Consider the following 26,461-nt stretch of genomic DNA (forward strand, 5'->3'; position numbering starts at 1 on the left):
CATTTCGTCCGTGCCGTCAAGCTCCGTCCAAATTGCCCGTTAAATTGCTGACATGGCATTCCTCACGCGCTGAAATGCCTAATTTACCCTCACTTAATTTTTTTAAAATTTTTTTTTCTTCTCTCTCTCTTCGGTTTTTCTTTTTTTCTTTTTACCTCTTCTTCTTCCTTCTCTTTCCTCCTCTATTTATCCGAGTCGAGTAGGTCTTTGAGGGGGAGGTGGAGAGAGCCGACTAAGGGTTTGGGAGTGTCGGAGGGTTTGGAGTGGAAGATTTTGAAGGTGAGGAAGGAGTTGTAGAGGGAGAAGGAGAGGGGGAAAGTGAAGCGCTCATTCCAAACGGGTCGAGTGGAGCCGGAGTCGTCGGATTTGGTGGCGAGGAGGAGGTAGAGGTCGACCCATAAGACGACGTAGGGCTTGAGGTCGTCGTTCTTCGAGTTAACGTTCTTCAGGTGCTTGGCGGAGACAATCATAAGGTCGAGATCGGGAGGCTTCGGCGGCAAAGGGCAAGAGGAGGCGGCTAGGCGCTCTCTTAAAACTTAAAAACCAAATTGACAAAGAATCGAAGATAGGGTTCTTGGGTTCAAAATCAAAATGATGATACGCCATCTCTCTCTCTCTCTCTCTCTCTCTCTCTCTCTCTCTCTCTCTCTCTCTCTCTCTCTCTCTCTCTCTCTCTCTCTCTCTCTCTCTCTCTCTCTCTCTCTCTCTCTCTGGCACGGCTGCACGGGCCCTCTATTCTCAGCCTCTCTCCCAGCCGATGACATTGTTGATTTGTTGCCTTGCTGGTAAGTTGAGTTTCTGGGTTTTAGACTTCTAGTTGATTTGCTGCTTCTCTCATGAATCATGATTCTCACAATCTCACAATTTATGGGTTTACACTTTTCAGTCGAAGGCTCGAACTCTTCACTCTTGGTTTGCTATCTTTGACTCTTCCTCAAGCTGTGATTATGTGAAGCTTGATGACACAAGCTTGGAGAAATTTTGGGTTCGATTTCTGGGTTCAAGCTAGGTGATTCTTCAAGCTCGATTTATGGGTTCGAATTTCTTGAATCTCTTGTTAAGTTGCTGGATTCGATTAAGTTTCTCATTCTTAAGTTTTTGATTTTGGGTTATGGTGTTTCTGGGTTCGATTAAGTTGTTGGGTTTGACCTGTTTTGGATGACTTTGCTTACTGTATTTGTTTTGAAATATCAATATTTGGCCTCTGTATCTATTTTGGATGTGAATTGAATCAATTGATTAATTAATAATTGAATTGCATATGTTTTGGCCTCTATGAATGAGAATTGAATTGATTGATTGATTGAATTGCATATTTGCATCTGTTTTGGCCTCTGGAGGTTAAAGTGAATGTTGATGATGTTGTGGAGGTGGGTTCGAAGGAGGAAGAGAAGTGGAGGAGGTTGAGGGAGCAGGAAGTGAAGATGGAGAGAGCTGGGTTTATTTTTGGAAGAAGAAGACAGAGATAAACAGAGGAGAAAGAAGAAGAGGTTAAAAAAAATGTAAGTTAGGGTAAATTAGACATTTCAGCGAGTGAGGAATGTCACGTCAGCAATTTAACAGGCAATTTTGACGGAGCTTGACAGCGGGGACGAAATGGGAGAAAATTAAGAGTTCAGGGACTTTTTAAGTGAAATTCGAAGATCAGGGACTGAAACAACGAAACCATATGGCCACGTTTGGTTCATGGAAAGTAAACATTAAGAAATGAAACTTGTTCCTTTCCTGTGTTTGGGATGCAAAAGGAAAGGTAATCATTTACTGAATGAAGGTAAAATAAAGGGGAAAGTGGTTCATTTCAAACCCCAAATGAATCACTTTCTCTCATTCTTTCCTTGCATTTATTACTCACAACATATTATTTTATTACATTATTTACAAACTTTTCAACAACTTTCATGATAACTTTATTTATGTTACCAAACATTTGAATGGAAAGTTATTGAGAAATTTCATTTCCCTTCCAATGGGAAATACAAAGGAATTACTTTCATTTTCGTGAACCAAACGAGGCCTATAAGTATAGGGAGTAACTAGTAATTAACTCAATTTTTTAGCAAATAAAAAAAAAAGTACAAATACCTTTTTTTTTTTTTTAATATGAATTGATTTCATTAGTAATCAAGCTATGAAAACATGTTAGAGTCTAACATAACTTACATAAGGAATTCCGGAACAAACCAAATAACTTATCTAAGCCACAACTAAACTCATTAAAGTCTAAAGGGACGCTCGTTGAACAGCAAGCCTAAACTAAGCAAGACTAATCTCGCTCTTTAAGGGAAATATATTCATCTAGTTTAACCTGCCAATCATGCAATTGCGGTACAAATATCAACTAGAAAGTCTTAGAGAAGCCTATAAAAATTACCCCTACTTCAAAAGGCTTGAGTTCAAAATGTCTAAAAGCCTAGAGAACTTAAAGAGACGCTAGTCCCTCCCCCTTAGGATTAGAACTAGCACCATATTCAGCCTCTGTAGTACCCAACAACCTTGGCATCATGTTGGTCTCTCGGCTCTTGGTTGTAGTCTTCACGCTTGAGTCAGTATCACTTTTTCAAATTACCCACAATACGACCTCTCTTCCTCTTTGATTCTCTCCAACAATCTCATTATCATTGCAGCCAGGTGCATTACAGGAGAGCCCAAATACGATAATATATCCCAGACATAAAATACACCCTTTGCCCTCTTATAGAAATTGGGCTGCCCAAATGCTCTGGGCACCCAACCTTTTAACAACCCGAAATCAGTGTCGACACCTAGTCTATAGCTCCACCACTCATCTCAGCCGCCATCCTCAACCAGGTTCCTCCTGTAATGTCGGCGCTCTTCCACACTGCTTTCTTCCTCAGCCAGGTTTCCATCCAAACTAGGTCATCATTGCCACCACGACCCAACCATCGCACCGCAGTCAAGGCGTCAAAATCAGGGATAGACATATTGATTCCACCAACATCAACACTCCGCCGTCTAGCCAAATCACCGGGACGCCACACTAAAATAGCATATGTCGTCCCACCATCATCATCCCAGAAGGCCAGGCACTCATTAGCAAAATCCTTCTCCCTCAGGATCGGATCTGCAATAACAGATCGGAGCCAAGACCAACCATAAAAAGACCATAGGGAGAAAGTTGACACCAGAGCGAGTCTGGCACATTGTACGAGGGCGGCAAGGACCACCGTCTTCATTAGCAAAATCCTTCTCCCTCAGGATCGGATCTACAATAACAGATCGGAGCCAAGACCAACCATAAAAAGACCATACGGAGAAAGTTGACACCGGAGCGAGTCTGGCACATTGTACTAGGGCGGCAAGGACCACTGTCTTCATGCTCTGCACCTCCAGTCAGCGCTGCTAGGGTTCCACGGGGGAGAGGCATACTTTTTTTTCTTTGCAATGAGTTTTCTAAACTAAAATCATGGACTATAACGCAATGGGTTTTTTAGGAAAATTAATTTTCTTTAATTTCTCACCAATTTTTTTTCACCATCAGATTATGAATTTTAAACACTTCTCCAACTGACGGAACTCAAAAATATGAACTCCATTTTTTAAAACGATTTTTCATAGTTGAAAATAAAAATTTTGCTTTAGAAAATCTTGTCATAGTTTAAGTGTTCCGTCTATTTGAAACCCTTTTAAAAATCATGCTCTATAAATTGTGAGCTTATGACACATGATAATTTCAAAAATAAAATGGTAATCAGAGGGAGAAATGCCATGGTGGCCCCACATCAAGTCCAATCATGCCAATAATGTCAAGATCTATTTTCGTTTAAATCATCTCATGTCATAATCTCATAATTGGTAAAACATGATAGTTTGTAAGTTGTAGCCTAATTTAGGGGTAAACAAACTAGATAAAATAACATGGGTCTTTTATAGTGGGGTTAATTAGGTTATATAGGAACAAGTAAATATCAAGTGTTAGAATACACATACTCGTCACACTGTGAGAAGAGAAATGAGAATAAAAGCAAGACAGACGAGTTGAAGTCATGCAAAGTTGAATATACTAATTGTGGCAGCAAATAAGTCACACGTCAATTACAATAACTTTGTGGCATGTTTTATTCATTTTCACATATGAATGGCTAGTGCTTCACTGCTTCTAATGCATTATTCTTTCTTCTTTGAGTATAATGAATAAATTCAAACTCAAACGAACACAATTCATAAGCTCCTGAAAACTCGGAGCTTAGTATACCGAAACCTAAGGTTTTGTGTAGCAGGGCGGCGGCGACTAGAAGGTTTTCTGCATGATATAGGGCGCTTCCGGCGTCATTCTCTTTCAGTGTATGTAGCAGGCTTGGTGGTGGAGGCGTCAGACTCGTGATAAGATCGAGTTGTTTGGTGCTAGGATTGATGTTTAAAGATTTGGTTTCATCGTCGTACTGTGGCAAAGCAGTCACCTCTGAGGAGGTGCTATTGGGTTGAAGACGACGCCGGCGAGAGGCGGCGACGGTCCAGATTGTTTTGTCGGGGTGAGTACCGACCGGCGCCGTTCAGTTGAAGGTGGCTCAGATCCTTGCAAGCCTTCTTCGGGGGGAACTTCTTCTGGTGGCTCCTATGGCTGAAGAACGTTAGCGGCCGCCGGAGTGATGAGCATAGGTTGCTCTTCTCGAAGTTCAGCTCCGGCAGTACCGGGAAGGCTGAGAAGGAGGGGACATGGTTGGGGTCTAGGGTCTCAGTTTCTTTGGACCGCAACAATGCGCCCTGGTGGGCTGGGCTTTAGGGCTTGCCCAATTTTTTTGTTCTCTCTCTTTTGGGTTGGCTTGATCTGGGCCTTTTAGGGGTGGCATATCCTGCTCTGTAATTGTTGTTAGGTCGAAGTTGTCTGCTGTTTTCATGAGTGGAAACGTACACCATGAGGGTTTTAGGCGTCTAAGCTTCTGAAGACAGTTGTTTTGCCTTAGGGTGTATAGGAGTAGGGGATTTTATTTTCCTTCTTGGTTTTTAAGTTTAGGAGTCTCCGTTTTTTTTGGAGTTTAGTCTTTTTAATAATTGAGCATCGATTATGTACTATGAAGGGTGTTTGTACCCTTCATGCTTGACCGAGTAAGGTCGTCATGATTTTACATCATTGGATTAGTTTTCCATTGCCCTAAAAAAAACGAACACAATTCGTAGATTACTTTATATCAATCTTCCACCCTCCCCTCGTCCATCTAACCTTCATTACCCTTGAGTTTGGTAAAAGAACACAATTGCAATGTAAGAATGCATCATGCATGCTGATATGATCGATGCAAATATAAGAGTGAGATTACAGATTACAGGATCCCAATAGTATGTTTTACCGTATACAAATAATTCCCAGGAAAACCGTAGAGTAGGCAGTACGTATGCATGCACAGCTAGCTAGCATTATTTTCGTATCTGAGCACCGCTCGGAAACCCTACGAATCGGGACAGACACTCTATCCGGGCCGTCGGCTGTGCTAATTAGACTGTTTTACTAGTCCCCATGCCACCACACCTTGTCGATTTTCAAAACTGTAAAAAAGGTTAAAAAGAAGCAACAACAACTGAACGATCTACAGAGACAGCAGGACACGAAAAAAACAGAAAAGCACTCACAAAACGACACGACGTTCCCACAGTAAGTTGCCACTACCGCCACCGTCAAGTTGTCCACATCACACCACTATCTTACAAATTCAGTTCTCTCTCTCTTTTCATATTAACCCCATTTCTCTCACTCTCCCCAACGCCACTTCTCTCTCTCTATCTGGTTTGAGCTCACCACCATTATTGTTAGCTTCCTCAAACACTTGCCACAAAGCTTTCTGTTCAGCTCAGTCATGGGTGTTCTAGCTTTTGCAGCTTTGGTTTTCTTGGCCATGGCTGGCCAGTCAAGTAAGCCCTTGCTCTTCTTTAGATATTCATATCTATATATTTTCCTTATTTTCTTCTTGAGGCATGAAAAAACATAAATCAAGTAGTTTTTTTTTGTTTTTGAAAGTATGATATTTTTCATTACCAGTAATGTGTGGATATTTTGTAGATTTGAAGACATTTTACCCATTATTTGTTTTTTTTTAGTTTCTTTTTTTTGTTTTAATTTTCAGCATTTTCTTGTGCTAGAACTGGTTCTACAAGATTAGTTCTTTTTTGTTCTTACCCAAATCTTGTTTTCAGTTTTATTCTGTAGGACAAGAAAAATCTGATCTTTTGCATTTAGATGTGCAAGTTCTACCTTTTTATTGTGAAAGTTTATTCCCTTTTTAATTTTAATTTCCTTTGTGGGAGTACTGCTATTTTAGGTGCCAATTGGTGTGTGTGCAAGAGTGGGAGTGATGCAGTATTGCAGAAGACATTGGACTATGCCTGTGGAGCTGGGGCTGACTGTAACCCCATACATCCAAATGGGGCTTGCTACAACCCTAACACTGTTAAAGCTCACTGCGACTATGCTGTCAACAGCTATTTCCAGAAGAAGGGCCAAGCTCAAGGCACCTGTGACTTTGCCGGCACCGCAACCCCTGTTACATCCGATCCCAGTAAGCCTCCATTGCTCAATTAATACTCCTTTTTCGTATTCTTTTTCAGATCAGTGTGGTAATTAACCAACTCTTTACATTGTTCTGTGGTGATTTACAGGCGTTACTGGTTGTGTTTTCCCATCTAGCGCCAGGTATGATTTTTGACCCATTTTTATGTTTTCCAGGGATTTTACTTTTGCCATCTTTTTCAGTATTTTAGGTAAATCTGTTCCTTGTGTTTGCACATTTTGATTTGGAGAAGACCCACACATTTCATAAATGATTGAAAGGCTCAGCCTGAGCATATGTATGATGACCTAGGGGTTCTTCATTTTCTAAATCACCCCAACAGAACTTAGCTTGATGAGCAATGGATTCTACCGAAGTAGAATAAGTTACCAAGAAGCAATCTGCATTTACTTCTCACACTTACGACATTGCCCTTCAAGAGTCTTCTATTTACTTCTTAAGCTTTCTAGTTGAGTGTTATGAACCGATTGGGAGGACACATTATTTCTACAAAGTCTTTGTTTATATGGCTGAAACTAATTTTTTTTATTGTCATCTAAGAAAAGAAAAAAAAGGAAGGTTTTTTTATGCATATTAGGTTCGCAAGTTTTTATTTTTAAATTTAAGTTACCGTTTAGGGTATTTCTGTGGTAGTGTTGGTGCCTCTAGCCTCTAAACTAAAGAACTTTGCTTTTATTCAAATATTTCTCCTGGTGGGATAGGCATCTTTGCTTTTATCATTGAAAAACGGTGCTTTCTGAAAGAATGATAATTACTTTAAATTATTTTTGGTTCTGGTTACGTCAATTAGCTCATGATGAACAACCAATACGCTCCTCTTCCTTTTACGGTTTCACCCCTTTTTCCCCAATCTGAATTGAGTTGAGTATTACGATGATGTCCCTGACCACCACCCCCTCAATTATTGGTGGGGGAGCTCCTTCATTGTGTGCAATAATTCTGAGCTCCTCATTTCTACAAAAGGTGCTACAAATAGTTGGGATCCGATGCTTTTTTCCTGAAAGGCTTGAACAGTGCAAAGGGTAACTTCTTACTTCCCCCAAAATTACAAACTGGTCCTATGTTTATCCCTGTGATAGGAGCTTTATTGGCTTTTGGGTAACATACAATGCCATATTTACATTATGGGATCTGACCCCATGGTCAAAAATTCAAAAGTAATGGCCACCATGCACTGTGGTGAAAGGGTTTTGTCTACATTGTGATGGGCAATACTTTGTCCCTTATAAAAAGCATAGTACAACTTTCATAGTGGGACAAGTATTCTGATTATATGATAAAAAAGCTTTGGGGATTTGCAAACTTTTTGAGATTTGAGCCAACTTTTGAAGGTTTGAATTCTTGACGGTTGTGCCTGTATGTGTAGTCCCAGTCCACCGTATTTACGGGAGTACTCCCCTAAACTCACTTTTACCTTTTTTTTTTCCTAGGATAAAAATGAATAAAAAAATTAACTTAGTTTCAAAATATATAATTGCTCTTTTTTTTTTCCTTTATTTGATGCATGCATCTTATGCTTTAACGAAACTCTAGCAAATACTTTTACTTTCCTTGATTAAAAAGCTTTCTAGGATGACCTTTGAAGCTATGCCTTAATCTACTTAGCAGTGACCAATGTAGTTTTCACACCTCACACAGCACAAATATGCTTATGTGGTTTAAAGTCTTTGACTGTAATCAACTAATTTGATTGGCATATTGCAAGATTCATACACTTTAATTATCAGCTCCCAACAACATAAGGTGCTTTGATGGATAGGATATCAATAGATTGATATTTTGGAAGTCAAAATAGTTTCATTGTAATGTAATGATATGAACATTATAGTCTTTTAATAGAAGTGCCTGATCTTGTAAGGCACTGTGAGTCTGCATCAGTCAAAATAGTTTCAAAGATATGATAATCTTTGAGTCCACTGTGAGTCTGCAAGTCCTATAATTCTAATAAAGCTCAAAGCTTGCTTTGCCAGCATCTGTATCAGGCTTTAGGAAATTAGAATATAACTGCATCTACAATGCCATACTTGTTCCATTACATGATGGAGATATTCATCCAAAACATGTTGTCATAAACTGTATTTGTATATCTTCATGGCTGAAAATGATTTGAGAATGGCATGACTTGTATATTGATGCTCTGAAGCTGCGATGATTTAGGAAATATATCAATACACTTGTTGAGTTCTGGCAAATGACCTAAGATACTAGAGTTAATTCACATGATAATGTGGGACCATAATTACATCTCCTAGATTGAAGAATAGGACCTGTACTTTGAAGAGGAGAATAATAATGCCAGATGGTTTCTATTCCACAATATAATATTGGTTTCAGTTACTATGCTTCTGATGTTCATGGGCTTTCTACTTGGATTTTGACAATTCTACTTTTTGTGGTTGATGTTCATGACCATAATATTGGTTTCCTTTCTTTCATTCAGTTCTTCCGGCAGTACGACTCCAAGTACCGGCACAACCACCCCAAGTACCGGCACCACCACCCCAACCACCGGCACAACACCCACAAGTACCAACACAACACCAACAACCACCGGAACAACCACAGGAACAACCACTGGGACAACCACCGGTGCCACTCCATACACTGCAACTCCAGGAGTATTTGGAGTAGGGCCATCTGGAGCTGGCATCACGGATGACAGTGCTGGGATTAGACTCATTGACACTACTAGTTTGTTCTCTTCTTCCGTAACCTTATTCTTTTCAAGCTTGATGCTTTGGTGGGGTTGATATGAAAACTTAAGAGGTGGGGTAGGGCTGGATATCCAAGATGATGCTATATTTCAATATGCAGCGGTATATGCATGTGATGCTGCTGTTGATTATTGTTCATTTAGGGACAGCCTTGCTAAGTTTTTGTTTTCTCTCCATCCTACTATGATGTATGGGGCAAAAGTGCAGGGGCATTTGATTCCTTTTGGGTGGTGTTGCTAGTGGGACTATGGAAGCATATCTTTGTGTCTTCAACTATTTCGGTTTTTGTAAATTAGATCTAATCAGAGCGCGTACTGCTAGCTAGTGTATTAATTTGATGAGTATTTGGCACTCATTGGTATTAAGCTTATATTTCTCTCTTAATTATTATCATTTTGTTTCTTGTGTTGGGTTCTTTGTGATTATTGTGCCCCACTCTGTGCTAGGGTGTACATATATATTATAATGAACCTTGGTAGTTTCTTGAGCTAGTCGTTGTTAGATCTGAAACGTAAGCACATCATGCCACGGTTAGCTGAAAGTGTGGATGGATCTACTTTCACTGTAATTCGAAGAGTGTGACGTGACAATTGACAGATAATCTTGGAATAATTATTATGCACTAGAATAGACGCCCGCGCTCTGCCGCGGGTTTTGGAGGTTTAGGTAAGATAAAAAAGGGAAGGAAATACTATAAAATACTATACGTAAGGGTTATAAGGAAAAACTTACAAACAATTGTGGAAGATTCATTGTGGGGAAGACATTTTAAGTCCGAGCAATGGTACCCGCGCTTTGTTGCGGGGATTGTTGTTGGTAATAATTTACAATAATGAAAGATATAATTGAAAATGACTTTATTATTGATCAAACTGATAAAATACCATATATTACATCAATTGCAGTAGTATTTTTGTGAAGAGACACAAATTGTTCCCAATTGAATTGCTCTAGAAAGTACTTCAATATCATCTGATTCCTCCAAGCCTTTGATTTCCATTACCACATTGTTCTGTGACAGAATATGTATCCCTCTAGACAATCAGCTTTCTGTTTTAGCCGTGCAACAATTGCATCCAGCGACATTAGCAGTACCTCACCTGGAGGTAACTCACCTGGACGGAACTCCCTCTTGAATTCAATTTTCTTATCAGTCAGACTTGATTTGGCAAACTAAAGTCAGTAACTGCTCTCTCTTCCGCAAATGGATATTCCTTTACAAAGTACTTAGCAGCTAAGAAGAAGCCTCCGCTTAATGTCTCGATGTATCAACTTTGGTTCAATGGCGTTGTGTAAATAAGCAAGAATGCGAAAAAGTATATCTTGTGACTCGTTGAATAAGAAGAACACGTTGGCATCAAAGACAAATAGAGATACCCATGGTGACGGATACCTCCATGAAGTTACTGCTCCAAGTTTCCATTGTTGACATACATGCAGTATATCTGAGATAAACAAACCTTGCGATACCGCACTTTGCCTCGGGTAGTATAAATGCATTCTAGTCATATAACAATTGTAAATTGCTTTTTTCCTAACTGAACTAACAACCAACAAAAATCAAACGAAAAGGATTCAAATAAGAAACCAACCCAAAATCAGAAAAGAACATTCACAGGTTAAGTATTCGGCATCACTTCTAAACGCATTCTGTGTCACATTCTCACTCTTTTCAATCGATCCAATCGTTCATAGGTGAAAATTTTCAAGTTAGGCACCTTCTTTTCCAAGCTCTTTAAAACCTCTTATAGTGTTTTGCAATCTAGTAGCTCTTCTTGATTGTGTGTAGACAGTTTCATTGAAACTGGTTCATCACACTCACTGTCCAATTCACCACCAAGGCAAGGAAGAAATATCCTTTCCTGATCAATGAAAGCAGTGGAGATTAGTATTCATCATGGCACTACATTTGACTTCAATATAGAGGAAATTAATATTAGCACAATTAAGTGGTACCTCAACGTGTGTTGGGGTTGGGTATTCAATCATTGATTCAAGTAGTTGAGAAGCTACAACTACTTGATTGTTTAGCTGCCCACACACTTGAATTATTTTCTCTTGGACCATTGGAATCTGTTTGAGTGGGATTTCAACTCCAAGATCAATCCGAGCAATCATGACTCCATAGAAAGCTTTAATGATTTTTTCCTGCTTGTGAATGGCTTCGAAGCTCTCAATTTTCACCAAAACTCTTAATAGATCTGCAAACAATCCCAATAGATAAAATCAATTTTATATAAATAGAAAGCATAGATCTTTCAAGATTAAAGAAAGCTATACATTAGCTGCTACATAATAGAAAGCAAAGGCATATTCCCCAAAAAAAAAAAAATTATAGAATTTTTTCTCCCTCTTCTCCTCTATGCAAAAATATGATACCAAGTATAAGCTGATTTGTTATACCACACCTTCATTCTTAACAACTCATGGTCTTGGACAGGAAGGGAAGATCTCCACCAGGGTATAACCCCCTTCAACTGTGATGATAGCAGCTTGGACTGCAGGGAAATTATTTAAACCTTTTTAAATGTATGCACTTAAGTCTCATGGGCTTTAAACATACTACTCAAAACAAATTGAAATAAATCCACCAAAAGAGACAATCAATATTCAGTACATTAGATAATAGTGTTAGAACAAAACCTCATTGTTAATTTCATATATTGGCAATCAGATCACTCCAGCTCTACCAATTCGTCAAACTGCATAAAAATTAGAGAACAAAAGAACAATACTTTTTTAGTATAGTAATTGACCAAACTGATGCAGCAGCTTTCTTTACATGCATAAATGATATACTATTACCTCAGTAGTAGGAAAAGAGTTAGATGTGTTATTACTAAAAGATAAATTTGTGCTGCTTAGACTTAAAATTGCAATGATAAGCATAGACTTTTTACCTCATCAAGATCAGTTAATCTTCTCTCCAAAGTAGAAGTATTCTTGTTTAGCCCTAACCTTTGAAATTCAGGTTCAAGTTCTGCCTCTATTTTACTCATCGAATCTGAACTTATACGAACCCTACCATCATACTTGGTTCATTTTCTGTTCAGGAGATTTGTTCTAATTCGAATATCAGTAACAATCATCCTGTGATCCTCTGGTGTGCTGTTCCAAACAATAACCTCTTAACATAAAAAATATATATAAAATATAAAAAAAAAATATATAGGAAAGCTGATAATGAATTTGAAAAGCATTTAGCCAACGTTTCCTTTAAAATATATATGAAGCCACAGCTGTGATTCTTTATACTGGAAGATACGTATCTATGTGATTACATACCACTATCCATTTCCTGCCCTACAATATTCCCGGAACTGTTGGCATTCAGATGATATACTGAATACAAAATATACTGACATTCTTTTTGAATAATGATAAATGCATAATGCCTCTTATAGAAAGCTTAGATACTGGTATATTGTCTATCGCTATCACTTGTAAATTTAGGGGTAGGTTTGTTTACTCAAAATCTAATGAAATGAAATCGAAAAAATTCAGGAAATTATTTCTGGGAAGCAAAACTCACAATAGATGAATTTATAATAAATTATACAACAGAAAGTTCAAGTATAAATATTAATAACCATATTTTCATATGATTTCCATTTTTGACATGTACAGACTAACATGTTGGATCTAGTATCTATTTTTCTGTTTCGTAAGTAAATAGATCAAATCTATACAAACTAATCCGAAAGTAACAAACCCAAAAGATTTTGAAACAGCTAAACATAAAATCTATCAAATCCATCAATTTTTATAATATTTGAAACAACTATACTCTGTGTTTCAATGCAATTAAAAACAGAAACGTAAATTAATCACAAATTCAGAAATAGAAATTTAAGAAAGAAAGAACTCACAACTCACAAATTAAAAAGCAAATTGGCTTAGAGACAACTAACCTCGTACTCAGATGATGAGGTGACAATCTCCTTTTGTGAATATCAGCTATCTCTCTCTCTGTCTGTCTTTGTGCAAAGCAAAGCAAACAATCACAGCAAATCTCTCTATTTCTGTGTGGATCGTTCTTGATAAGTGATCGAATTGAAATGGATCAAAATACCTGAAAATATATATAACCAAAGACAGCACAGCTTAGTGGAAGTTGAAACATGAAGCTAGATAACTGAATTTTTATTTTTTATGATGTAAGACGTACAATCGATGTACAATTAAGCTAAACGCATAAGAATTCAGTCAGTATCTAAGCTATCAGTATCATTATTGCCTTCACTTCAAATTAAATGTCAAAAAATTACATCCACTGAAAAGACAATAGGAAAATGGACAACCATATACTGGTAACCCCAAAATCATATATCTAAAGCTTGTCCCAATCTCCAGTTTCTCTTTCTAAAGCACCAACACAAACAAAACAAAACAAAAGAAATAACGATACTCTATAATATTTGAAACAACTATACTCTTTGTTTCAATGCAATTAAAAAGAGAAACATAAATTAATTCCCCACACTATTGCCTAAACTTACATAGTAACATAACTGCATTTTACTAAATGAACTAAAGCAATGGACAATATGACAGATAAGGATGAAATTTCAAAAAAATGCTCATTATAGCGTCAGTTTCAGAATCATCAACTCCCATGCCTAATTTTATAATCAGTTTATAAAACTTATCTCACAATTTATAATCAATTTCCTTCTATACTTAATAATTCATTGACTAATACAAATTGTGATAGACGACAATTGTAATCATTGACAGAGAAAAAGGGAAACTCAAATGGAACTAATTCAGATTGGATCAACAAAATGCGGAGGACACCAAAATGATTTAGCAGTGGGTGCCTATTTTAATATATTGGAGTCGACTAATACTATTTCGTAAAGAGTTTGAATATGCACAGTTGATCAATTCTGTTTAGGATAAATGCAGAAACTAAGCCTTAATGGGTGTGTAAAGGTATAGCTGCCAAACAAAAGAAAACAATTCATACTATGATTGTCCTATCCAAATTGATATACAAAATCATATCTAACTTTGTTAAATTGCAGACACAAAAACAAACTCGCATTATTTGGGAATTCTGTACTTCAGTGCTTTCTAAATCAATTGCTAAATTCATAATTATGCTCTAGATCCAATTCCTGGGTGACTGCCTTTGCCTAAACATCTTACCTCTTAAAGGAGCTATCTCCCTCACTCTCCACAGCCTACCTTAGGAAGGATATAAGAAAGTCAAATTATGGACCACTTCTTCAACTGTAGTTAATTGCGAATGAAAGCTTTTTTATAGTAGAATGTACGATTAAGAGAAAAAGAGATCATAATAATGATAAAAAATTAGAAAAGAAAATCAAACAAAGATAGGAGATTAGAAGAAGGCACACTTGGTCTTCCCATACGATGCAGGGTCCCTCTTAGAATTAAAATTTTTATTTATATTAGTTGCTCAATTGAAATAAACTCAATAAATCCCTTTAAAGACAACACCATCATTCGTTCAAAGATGCAGGGGTCCCTCTTAGAATTAAAATCTTTATTTTTATTAGTTGCTGAACTGAACTAAACTCAATAAATCCCTTTAAAGACAACAACATTCTTTTTCTTCCAGTAAAACCTGATCACCCAAAAACAGTAACACCTCTTTTCACTATTCTTCTACTTATTTTTATTATAAATTTTCTCTTATTGATAACTCTTTCTTTGTCATCTTCACAGTTATATATAAAACTCACACAACAATATACCAAAGAGACTTTTCATTTTCCAATAAAAAACTTTCATAATTAGTTGCATATTTTTTATTTCAGATCTTCCTTGTTTGGTGATTTGCTGCCATGGATTGAAATATTTCAGCTCAAGAAAGCAACCACAATATCTTAAAAGCTGCGCTGAGAGGTATACCCCAAGATTGAAATAGGGCGAAAGGAATTGATAGACCACACACACATCCATACCCTAGGGTATGCAGCTCATAGGCAAGTATAATTCAAAAAACAACTATAGTCATGCATAACATGCAAGAAAACAAAAGACTCAGACCTCAAATTGCACCAAATTCAAAGACAATACTTCCCACGTTTGAAATTTTTACAAAGATTTGTTTACAACCATCCCAGAATCAAAGCCTAATAATAGTGAATAGTCCATGGAGAAATTTAACCATTCCTTAGATACTAAGGTCTTTTTTCACTTAATCGAAGCATGTAGTAAACACCCGAAGTAGCCACTATAATAGCAATTTGAAAACTAACAAAATCGTTTACACAAACGACCTTTAAAATCAAAAGCATAGATGGTGACTCATTTTCAACCAGATTGGTTAACATTGATTGCTATTGATTTTCAAATGCCTAATGTTTAAAACACTAATTAATATCTGAAGTTGCCATAAAATTTAGACTGAGCAAATTATACCTAAAGCTTTAAAATTAGATTATCGAATCAGATTGGTTAACATCGATTGGCATTGACTGTCATATATCTACTATTTAAAACAGTAATGTCTAAAGCTGCCATAAAATTTAGACTAAGCAACTTATGTCTAAAGCTTTAAAATTAGATTACAATTGGAAAGCTTTCAAGTTATATATCTGGCACTATAATTAGGAATATGAATATATCATTATCACAAAATTGGGAATTATATTAATATAGCAGAGGAGTTTACCTAAGCCCTGACCAAGTTATGACCAGAAACTTCGATTGAAAGAAATGTGCTAAAGCCTTGGGAAGTATCTGATGATAAAATTCTGTGGGAATTAAAGACACAGTTAGATTGGCTTTAAGGAGAAACTAAGGCATAAGAATGCCAATACGAAATAGGATTACAAATCAAACACAAAAGCAAATCAAAGAAGCAATTAAGAGCAGTTTACTGAAAACCAATGGCGTTTAACAGTTGCTTAGCTTTATTGAACCACCCGCACAACTCAATAACACAGGAAAAAAAGAAAGGAAGGTAAAACCAAACCCAAAGGCCAAAACCAACTAACCCAACAACCAAGAATCAAAATCTTCTTTCTGTTCTCATATCAAAACTAACATCAAAATCATACACTAACAAATAAAATACATTTACTTTTATCCAAATAAGCCTAACTTTCAGTCAGTAAGAAGAACTGAATGATGATTCCCCTTTCTGGGTAGCTAAATGATAACACCTATCTCCTTTCCTCTACTCTTACCCAAAACCACCATCCCCCTCAAAAACAAAAGAAGAAAAAATCCAACAACAAAAATCACAGAACGATTCAAACCACATACCTTTGCAACCGGTTTTTTCTTTCCACTCTCTTTTTTCGCTTTTTTCGATCCCAGACCCAATAGATCTTCTCCTTTCCTCTCTTCTATCCCTCTTTGCAGACCCGATAGATCTCCTCCTTTCCTCTTTCTTACAAATGTAACAATCAGAAACAATTATCCTCCATAAACAATTTCTAAAAATAAGCCAAAACTATCATCCCCCTCAAAAACAAAAAAAAATCCAACAACAAAAACCAAAGAACGATTCAAACCACATACCTTGCAATAGATCTTCTCCTCTCTCTTCTTTCGCCTGGACAGAACTGAAATTGTTTGTAAGCCACTGAATCGCAGCCCGATCGTTATCCAAGACTGAGAAATGCAAGGACGAAAATGACCCGATCGTTATACCTGTCCAACGCTGACAAAAGGAAGGACGAAAACGACTTTTCCGCCAACCTGATATTCTCCTTGAACAGTGAGGACAAACGGGTTTTCCGCTTCTTAGCAATAGTGTAACAGTGTTATTCACCCTTTATATATAGAATAATTTTGTTCTAGCAATCTTTTTCCTCTTCTGTGCCTGATATCTGATGCCATAACTACATTGAAAACCAAGGGAATTAAAATCAAAAATGACTTAAAACCACTTTTATAATCAAACCTCAATCCAAAACATTACAACAACCTGAGTGCACACTGTCCCAAAGCTCTGCAAAATTAACATAAAGGAAAAACTAATTACAAAATACAACATAGTTACTCAAACATACATAGTTATATAATGTATTTTGCACAAAAAAAACACACAATGAAAGCAAACAAAGCCGCTAATTGAGCAAACAAAAATTCAAAGTTCATACCTGAATAAGAATGAAAGATGCAGACAACGTGAAACAGTAGACCAAGGAATAGTGGCAGCCAAATGATGTTTAGACTCTTTTGCATAAATTCTGTAAAAAGCAAACATAACTGTAACATACTTATCAAATTAATTATATAACTACAGAAAACAATACCAATACCATATTTGTTAAACCAAACCAAAAACAAAAGAAAAAAAAAAGTACAAAAATAAAGGAAATTTTTTTTTCTTACAACAACAAATTCTTATTTCAATTTGATAAAAGTACGTAAACAACCACGCTCATATAGTTAGGCTTTAAATATTCATTGTTGCATTATTTGAACTTTTATAGAATTGCAAGGACCTAGGAAAAAAAAAGAAGAAAACTAAGTTCAGCAGCCAAATTGGATTCATTTCAACTGTTGGTACTCTTCGAAGCTAACCATGGAGTTTAGAATTAGGAGACCAGACCAAAAGTCTGTGAAGATCCACTTTAAAAAAAATAAAAAGAAAAACAAAGAACTTTTTCCTAATAAAGCAAAAAAAAAAAAAAAAAAAATCTGGATAACTTTTTCATTTTTGTCCTTGCTCTTCTCTGTGTATCCAAATGATTGGAGTTGACATGCTCATTAGATCTACATTCGTGATTACTCACTGTTTTTTCAACAATCTGGATAACTCTTCTATTTTTGGGTCCGTTCTGGTTTGAATTTTAGTTTTCAGTTGGAAGAAATAAGTCCATATTGCACAAAAAAATCGCAATTACATGGGTAATAGCATCTAATATGTTGATGTAAGAATATATAATTTTCAAAGATCGAGGCTTTGGTATCTCAGTTAGGCTGAAGGAGTCATCTTTATTATCCTCACCAACCCAAAACACTGTCTCATACTACCATACACATACAAAGTCCAAATCCCAGTGAAGAACATATAAGAATTCATTTACAAAGCTGCAGTACACAGAAAATCATAAAATAGTATATATTACACACACACACACACCCCACTATATGTATACATGTATCAGTATGAGTATATATATATATACATATATATATATATATATATGTCACTATATGTAAGGCATCTATATCTATATATATATATGCTCCTGGTGAAATTATAATACACATACATCTATATCACTAAATGTATATATGAGTATGAATACATATAGTATATATATGGTTGCCTATATCTATATATATGTTGGGCATCCCATGCATCTCAAACATCACAATTCACAACCCATCAAACTTCCCTCTCTCTCTCTCTCTCTCTCTCTCTCTCTCTCTCTCTCTCTTCAGGACTCTCTCTCACTTCATCAGCAACCGGTTTCAGATCGGCCAGTAAGTCCACACCAGCCATCATATATTATATTCACAGAGCTTTTCAGTACTACCCATCTCTGATCTCCAGCAACATTTCTGGTCATTACAGAGAGATTTTGGGTAGGATCGAGTTCAAAAGGGTGGTTCAAATGTATACATGATCAAGAGCTTTAGTCATATATATAGTACTTAAACCCCATCTGAGTTTGCAATTAGCTTATTATCTTCGATCTTCCCCAATCTTTCTGGTACTAATTAAAAGCTCATATGGGTGGTCAAAACATCCATATATGATCAAGAGCCTTGAAGATATATGTATATAAATACACACATAGTTATTACTTACAGATGTTCTTAAGGTTGTTCAAGGTTTCTGAATCAGTGTACTAATTTCACCTCATTTCATATGCAGTACTATAGAGAGAAAGGTTTCTTATCGTACAACTAAAAAGAGAGACGTGCAGGATTAAGTTGAACATATAAGAATTCATATAAAAAGCTGCAGCACACAGAAAATCATAAAATAGTATATATTATACACATACACACACCCCACTATATGTATTCATGTATCAGTATAAGAGTATAAATATATATATATATATATCGCTATATGTAATGCATCTATATCTATGTATATGTATGGTCCTGGTGAAATTATAATACACATATATCTATATCACTAAATGTATATATGAGTATGAATTAAGGAATACATATACAAAGAGTACAGCACACAAAAAGAGATGGGAATTATAGGCAACCAACCTGAGAAAGATGATTGGAATGTCAACAGCAGCTTGACAATTGACAACAGCTCAAATGCTACCTAATCTGCATACAATAAATCCAACTGATAGAATGAAAACACAAAGCTAAATGACTATATATATTATTCGTAAAGTTTATCTAATCCCATATATTACAGACTAACATACCCAAAAACTAAGCAATCCCATGAACCTCTGATTACAGAAATAATTAGTTGCTCCGATCTTTAACAATAATAGTTGCTCATATTGTTCACCAAAAAAAAAAAAAACTCAGAGAACTGAGCTGCGAGGAGCGAGGTTGAGAACATGAGGCATTAGAGAGAGAGAGAGAGTTGAGAGCTTCAGTTATTATTTTGCAACTACAATAAGAGTATAATCACTTGTGGCTGCCAGGAGATTTTACCAAACATATACCCAAATCAAACACACATCTCTTCCAAAACCCAGTAACCTCTTCGACCAAATTCTTCAATCTCTCCACTTCTTTATCCTACCCCAACAATCTACCATCAAAATCAAAAACCTTACATCAAATCGAAAAGAATAGACCCTACAACTTAGAATCAACTTCAATCAACCAAGAAAACCCCCAATTCAATCAACCAACAAAAGTATCACCCCCTCAAAAACATCTAACAAAAGAAGAAAAAAATCAAACAACAAACAACACAGACCGATTCAAACCACAAATCCAATACCTTGCAACCGGTCTTTTCTTTCTTCTCTCTTCTTTCCAGAGCTCACACATCTCCTGCTTTCGCCTCTTATATTCCTCTTTTCTCTCTGCTCTCTTCTTTCGCTTTTGTTGATCTTGATGGTCTTTTCCTTCTTCTCTCTTATTTCCAGAGCTCACAGATCTTCTCCTTTCTCCTCTTCTATGCCTCTTTTCTCGCTGCCCTCTTCTTTGGGTTTTGTTGATGTTGATGTAAAGCCACCGAATACCAACCCCGAGTCCCCGATCATTTGGATACACTGAGAAGATCAAGGACAAAAATGACTTTTCTGCCTTCTTGATATTATCCTGGAACAGTGAGGACAAATAGGGCTTTTCCGCCCCTTATAAGAAACAGTAAAACAGTATTTTTCATCCTTTATATATAGAAAAATATGATAACTACATAAGCCGTTTAAACTTTAAAGCTCGAGCTTAACGGCTATATTGTGGTTCTTGCAATTTGCAAACTTATGGAGGACTTGAAGGGAACAAAACATTTACTGGGATATCTCTGCAAAAGTTGCAGACTCCATTATATTGTGTGCTCTGGTCCACGCACCTTGATAAGGTTGGTACTATATAGTCTTCAGTTAGCGTAGAGCGTTCAATGAAGCACTAATTAGCTCACCAACTTCACTGTATATTGACAAGGAAGCTCACCACATATTGAGAAATGAAGGCTCGAAATAATGTGGTTCTCAAAACTCCCACATTGAAGTTTAAAAGAAGCAACACCATGTGCAACACCTTGAACCGAACCGACCTTAATTCTCAGTTTAACCTTACGACCTCGGTAAGAAAATGTGAGAGACTGCAGGATCAAAGAAAACTCGGTTCACATGGTGCCACATTTTTATAATGAAAGTGTACTCTATTTCCCATTTACTAATTCCCAGTATCTCTCTAACCCAATTTTTTTATCAGTCAAGAAAAAAAAAATTGCAATTTTTATAATGTGCATGCTTTTACAGGGTCTGACATATCAGGATGTCGATCGTTGTGCACTTGTACTCCACATTCTGATTTTTGAGTCCAGGGTTCTTGAATTTACAACTAATTGTTCAGTAGAATATTTTGTAGTCTCTGATTTTTCATTTCTTATCATATACTTGAATATTCAGATTCCCACTTCTTTCTTTGTCAGCAGACTCCACTATTATAGGCACTACTCTTTTAGAATATGCCAGAAAGTGAGAAGCATCCTCACTCAAATTTTGGTATCAAAATTGCGCATGTAAAAGAAGAAGAAAAAATCGTTTAGCATTTTGGTAATTTGAATTTAATTGTTCTAATTAGCTGTGGCTTTACTTGTTCTTTGTTGAATTGGGTGGATTTTCCCTCAACTTATTCTAGTAGGCTAGGTTGGATTAGCCGACTTTTCTCTCTGCTAGGGTTTCCCTCTAGCGAAAAAATTGATTGAGTTTGGGCTGCCACTATGGCAGGGGAAGCGGTGGCTAATCCTGCAGGGATTGAGGCGGCTGTGGTGAATCTGATTGGGGATGGCGAAGCGGTCCATGATCCTTTCTTTTATCTCTGTGGACGTCTGCTATCTTCGAAGCGCGTGGTGATATCGTCATTCTCGGCGACGATCTCTGGTGTTTGGAGATTGAAAGAACGTGTTTTGATCCGGCAGTAGGAGGGAGGTATTTTCATTTTCTAGTTCAAGGAGCAGGAGGCGAAGACCCATGTCCTCAATGGCAGCCCTTGGTTTTATAACAATTCAATGTTGTTGGTGGCGGATTACGATGGAGTTCATGATGCGAAGGAGGTACCGCTACGCTACCTTGATGTTAGGGTGGCGGTTTGACGGGGCTTCGTATTGCTATGCGTAATGAACGAGTCCTAACCCTACTTGGAAAGGATTTGGGGCAGTTTGTATGGTTTGATCAAGCGGCAATGGTGAGGAAGGATCGGATTCGGAGGATTCGGGTGATCCATGATGTACAACTTCAAATATGGGCTCGGCGCATGTACAATTTTTCGCCGGTGGTGGCAGTGGCTCTAGAGTTCAGGTACGAAAAGTGCCATGGCATCTGCAAGAGGTGCGGGTTCTTCGTCCATGGATAGGATGGCTGAGACAAAGCACTTGAAGGAACGGCGGCGGTGTTGGACTGAAATGGCTTGTAATCGAGCTTTGAGTTGGCGTCCAGTCCGCAGGTATCTGTGGCGGCGGCGGCGGGGCCAGAGATGCTCCCTATAGGGCTGGCGGAGCTGGGCTTGATGTCGAAGATGGCTGAAGATATGGTGGTGGTGGATGGACCAGCGCCGGATGTTGCAGCAAGTGTTGCTGTGAATGCTCCAGAAAAACCTGCGGGGAACCCTAATTTAGAATTAGGGTTGACCGCAGGTTTTACTGGGCTGCACAGAATTGGCCGGGTGACATCTCTAATGTGGGTGTGGGCTCTGCTGGATCTTCTTCTAGGCTTAGGGCTAAAAGAGGCCCAATGGTGGATTTTGGTGTGAGAAAGAAGATCTTCAAGCCTAGTTTGGCATTTATACCGTCGGAATTCCATCTTGGTGAGTTGGTGGAGGTTCTGATTTTGATAGGGCCAGCTCCAAAGAAGAAGAGGGGTTGTCCGACTAGTCGCCCGGTTAAGAAGGCGGAAGGTAAAAATGCAGGTGTGGATTTAAGCTCCAACTCGAATGGGAATGAGCTGTTTATTGCTTAGCTATTTTGTTTCGGGGTTAAGCCTGTGCGAGGGTGAGTAAGTTTCTATGATGTTTCTAGTTTCTCTCTTGTACCACAATTGCGTGATTGGCAAAGAAGGGCTAGTTGAATGATTTCTTTCCATAGGAGGCGAAGCTTTGTCATTCTTGGATATGATTGCTTAATTGTGAGATTCCCAATGATGTTAATTAGTTTGCTTTAGCTTGGATATGATTTCCCGGATTTTCTTGCCGGAACTCTTATGTAAGTTTTGTAAGCTATGACCCATTAGCCGTTGGTTAATGAATAACAATAAACTTCTATTTCCGAAAAAAAAAAAAAGGCTAGGTTGGATTAGAGGTTTTAGCCTCTACTTCGGGCCCGGGAACTTCCGAAATTGGAATGGGCTAGGCCTCAACCTTCCTTTAGGGGTGAGTCCAAGATGTATAAGACAGCCTGCACCCTAAACCCTATATTATTAGGAGTGTTCTATAGTGCTATGAAGTATTGAAGTCGTTGAATTAGCTCATGGGGGAGGCCCGTCAAAAACTGTGACTAATTAAAAAAAAGGAACGGCTCTCAATTCCAGAGTGTTAATACCCTGGAGAAGAATTTTTGGAATCAGAATCACCAGTACAGCTTTTCATGTGCAACATCTGTGGCAGCAATATTAACACGTGTGGATTAATTACTGGTTATAGTTGCAGTCTGCCCCACCATTCTGAAAGGCAATAATGGTGGAGACAAAACAACGTTAGCATATAGCAGTGAAATTTGAAGACATGTATGCATATGTGCATTAGACTCATGAATACCTTTTGCATCAACAATGATCAAATCAAAGATATGACGAACAAACACACTTTCAAAGTTCATTGCAAATTGATCATTCCTTGCACTATAATACCAGGTAGGCTAGTTTGCTTAAACATTTTTCATAACTAAATATATAACTACATAATGAGATCCCAATTCTCATCTAGAAAGCTAGGATTAAGAGAAGTGCTTACTTCAAGCTCTACATAAATACACGAATAACTTCTGTCAAAGAGCGAATTATGCTTTTCGAATTGTTGACAGTTTTCCACTGCAGCTGGTGAGTGACACCATCACAAACATACTCCATTTTCAATTCCCGTCACAAACATACTCCACTTTCCCAGGGCTTACTTTGATGTCACCAAGGCTTTCCAACCATCCAGCGCCAAGCATAATATGTCACAGCCCCACATTCGCCTCACATAATAGTCGACACTGCAAAACCCATGAAGATTCAACAGCAAAGGCAGGTTCAAACACTTCTTCACACAATCTATTTCTTCACCTTTAGCACCAAGCCTCAAAGCACCTAAATGAGTTTCCGCCACAGTGGAACAATTAGCCTTCTTCACAATCCAAGGCTGAATAAAATTGTAGGTACTGAGTACTGACAGTGCCTATGACCACATTTACCTTAGCCCCTCCAAGATACCCATTCACTCTCATTAGTCTAGGGTTTAAGGTTTTAGGAGTTATTCCTAGTTGTCACAGGAAGGATAATTTCCTTTCTTAATCTCTAGCCAACAGATACGCTTGCTGAACATCTTTAGGCTTATCTTCCATAACAAGACACCTAATGTTTTCACTCAACCCATTGATATAGATTTTGAGCAGACATTTCTGCGCCCTCCTTTGATCTGATGCACATTTTTCGAATATTTCATATTGTACGTAATCCTCGACACTGCCCGTTTGTTGCAAACTACACAGCGCAGTTTCTGGGAATTTCACATCTGGGCAGCCGAATTTCGCATAGAGATCAGCCTTGAACTCCTCCCAACCACTCCATGGTTTCGATATCAGTCTCTTCTTATACCACTCGCGAGCTCTCCTTCAAATATGAAGGAAGCTGTTCCATAAGACACTTATATGACCGCTAGTGATCGATCAAAATTTGAATTCATTACGTGAGAATTAAGTAATTTGGAAAATAGCGTTTCTCACCTTGAAGGTTCTCATATATTCATGTCGTTAATGAATTCTATTAAGCGTTGGGAGTCCTTAGACATTGCAATTTGACAATGAACTTCTTAGAAGAATATGAACATCGTCAGAAATTTGAGAGAAGATTTCGGTACATTAGGTTAAACTCTAAAGCACGGGATCCCATAAAGACTCTTACAGTGATCAAAATTTGAATTCATTACGTGAGACTAATAAAAATTATTGTGAGAGCAAGCTTTCGGACGATCAAGTCGTTTGAAAAATGTCGTTTCTCACGTAAACAAATCAAGAATAATACTCCAAAATAAACATGATCTTAGCATGCACTAAAACACCAAGTAGCTTAAACAGTTTCAGTACTAGGATACTACATAACAAGACCCCAATTGTCGTTTAGAAAGCTGGAACTAAAAACATTTCATCACATTTGTCTTAATGAACACCTTGAAGCTCTTATTTGATCACCTAACCTACTAAAACCTGCTACAATTCAAGAACATCATGGAGCCAATTCAAGCAAGTTCATCATGATCGAATGGAACTTCCCCAATCTCCATTCATAATCCCTGGCCAACCTAAATGCAGCGTCGACATGCATCTTTGGGCTTAGCTAACATAACATAACATAATCCCTAATGTCTTTACTCAACCCATTGACATACACTTTAAGCAGAAACTTCTGTGGCAATCCTTCAATCTGATTCACAATCCTCAAATATTTCTCGTCGTAATCCATAACACTACCTGTTTGTTGGAGATTGCACAGAGCGATGGGCAGCCGAATCTAGCAAAAATATCTGCCTTGAACTCCTCCCAATCACACAATGGTTTCGATTTGATTCTCTTCATCACCCTATACCAATCTCCTGCTTCTCCTATACCAATCTCGTGCTTCTTTCACTTCAAATGTGACCCCAGCGATTCGGATTGCTTCTTCGAATGGGATAAGATAGAACTCGCAGAACTTTTCTGCTTCAAGGGCCCAGTAGTCCGGGTCTTACCCGCTGAAGCTTGGAAATTCGACCTCGATGTAAGGAAAAGTTATGTAATTTACTTGATCCGGATCAAGGTGTTTAGGGTTATGTTGCTTCTTTGGTTTTGGCGGGGGAGATTAATTGAGCTTGAGGGACTTCCTTGAAGCCTTCTTGATCACCAATCATACGGTTAAGGTTTTGGTTCATGACGGTCAATTGCTGACTGATTTGGTTGAGCTGAGATCCATGGCGTCCTACTGTGTCGACCAGTTGTCGAACCTTTTGATCCATTCTTGGCTCTCTACAAAACCCTAGAATTTAAGAGACAAGGTGAAAGAAAAGTGACCAGGTCGGCTCACTCTGCTAAACATAGTCATTTTTCGTATTATACGCGAATAAAACACGTACTTAATTTTTTTTTCAAAAATATTCCCGAACTTTGTATTTTTGAAAGGGACTCGTTAAATTTCCCGTACTTTTGAAGTTAAAAATATTATACACGTACTATACACGATTTTTACGTTTTTTTTCTTCTGTATTTTACACATATTATTGAACAAGAATGAATATAAATGAATATTTTTAATTAAAATTTTAATTATTTAATTAATTAAAAATATTTTGCCTAACTTTTCAACGAACTATTTGATAAATGTCCGAATAATACACGTACTATATTTGGCGTACTATACACGTCCCGTTTTTTACTAACTATGTTATTTAGAGGGTTAA

At 37.5% G+C, this 26,461-nt stretch overlaps 1 protein-coding gene and 1 long non-coding RNA gene across 17 annotated transcripts; one reads left to right on the forward strand and one right to left on the reverse strand.

Annotated features, from left to right (window-relative positions):
- Positions 1-5,681: 5,681 nt before the first annotated feature.
- On the forward strand, positions 5,682-9,625 carry LOC112180876 (PLASMODESMATA CALLOSE-BINDING PROTEIN 3). Its single transcript, XM_024319446.2, has 4 exons — positions 5,682-5,865; positions 6,273-6,509; positions 6,610-6,643; positions 8,962-9,625. Exons 1-4 carry the CDS (start codon positions 5,811-5,813, stop codon positions 9,269-9,271), a joined length of 636 nt encoding a protein of 211 aa, XP_024175214.1. The 5' UTR covers positions 5,682-5,810; the 3' UTR covers positions 9,272-9,625.
- Positions 9,626-10,077: 452 nt separating this feature from the next.
- On the reverse strand, positions 10,078-20,325 carry LOC112178949. 16 transcript variants are annotated; one of them, XR_002927556.2, is made up of 14 exons: positions 20,109-20,325; positions 19,814-19,913; positions 19,406-19,471; positions 17,320-17,409; positions 17,145-17,168; positions 16,736-17,058; positions 16,478-16,604; positions 15,882-15,963; positions 13,147-13,307; positions 12,136-12,343; positions 11,879-11,937; positions 11,644-11,733; positions 11,192-11,436; positions 10,078-11,097 (listed from the first exon to the last, which is right to left on the reverse strand). It is a non-coding gene; the product is annotated as an uncharacterized LOC112178949 (long non-coding RNA). The 16 variants fall into 16 exon arrangements; XR_002927563.2 differs by lacking the exon at positions 19,814-19,913 and having other exon boundaries at positions 16,478-16,600; positions 16,736-16,828; positions 16,916-17,058; positions 20,109-20,323; XR_002927558.2 differs by lacking the exon at positions 19,814-19,913 and having other exon boundaries at positions 16,736-16,828; positions 16,916-17,058; positions 20,109-20,322.
- Positions 20,326-26,461: the final 6,136 nt, after the last annotated feature.

Source organism: Rosa chinensis, chromosome 7 (genome assembly GCF_002994745.2).
Source record: "Rosa chinensis cultivar Old Blush chromosome 7, RchiOBHm-V2, whole genome shotgun sequence".
Lineage (NCBI taxonomy): Eukaryota > Viridiplantae > Streptophyta > Magnoliopsida > Rosales > Rosaceae > Rosa > Rosa chinensis.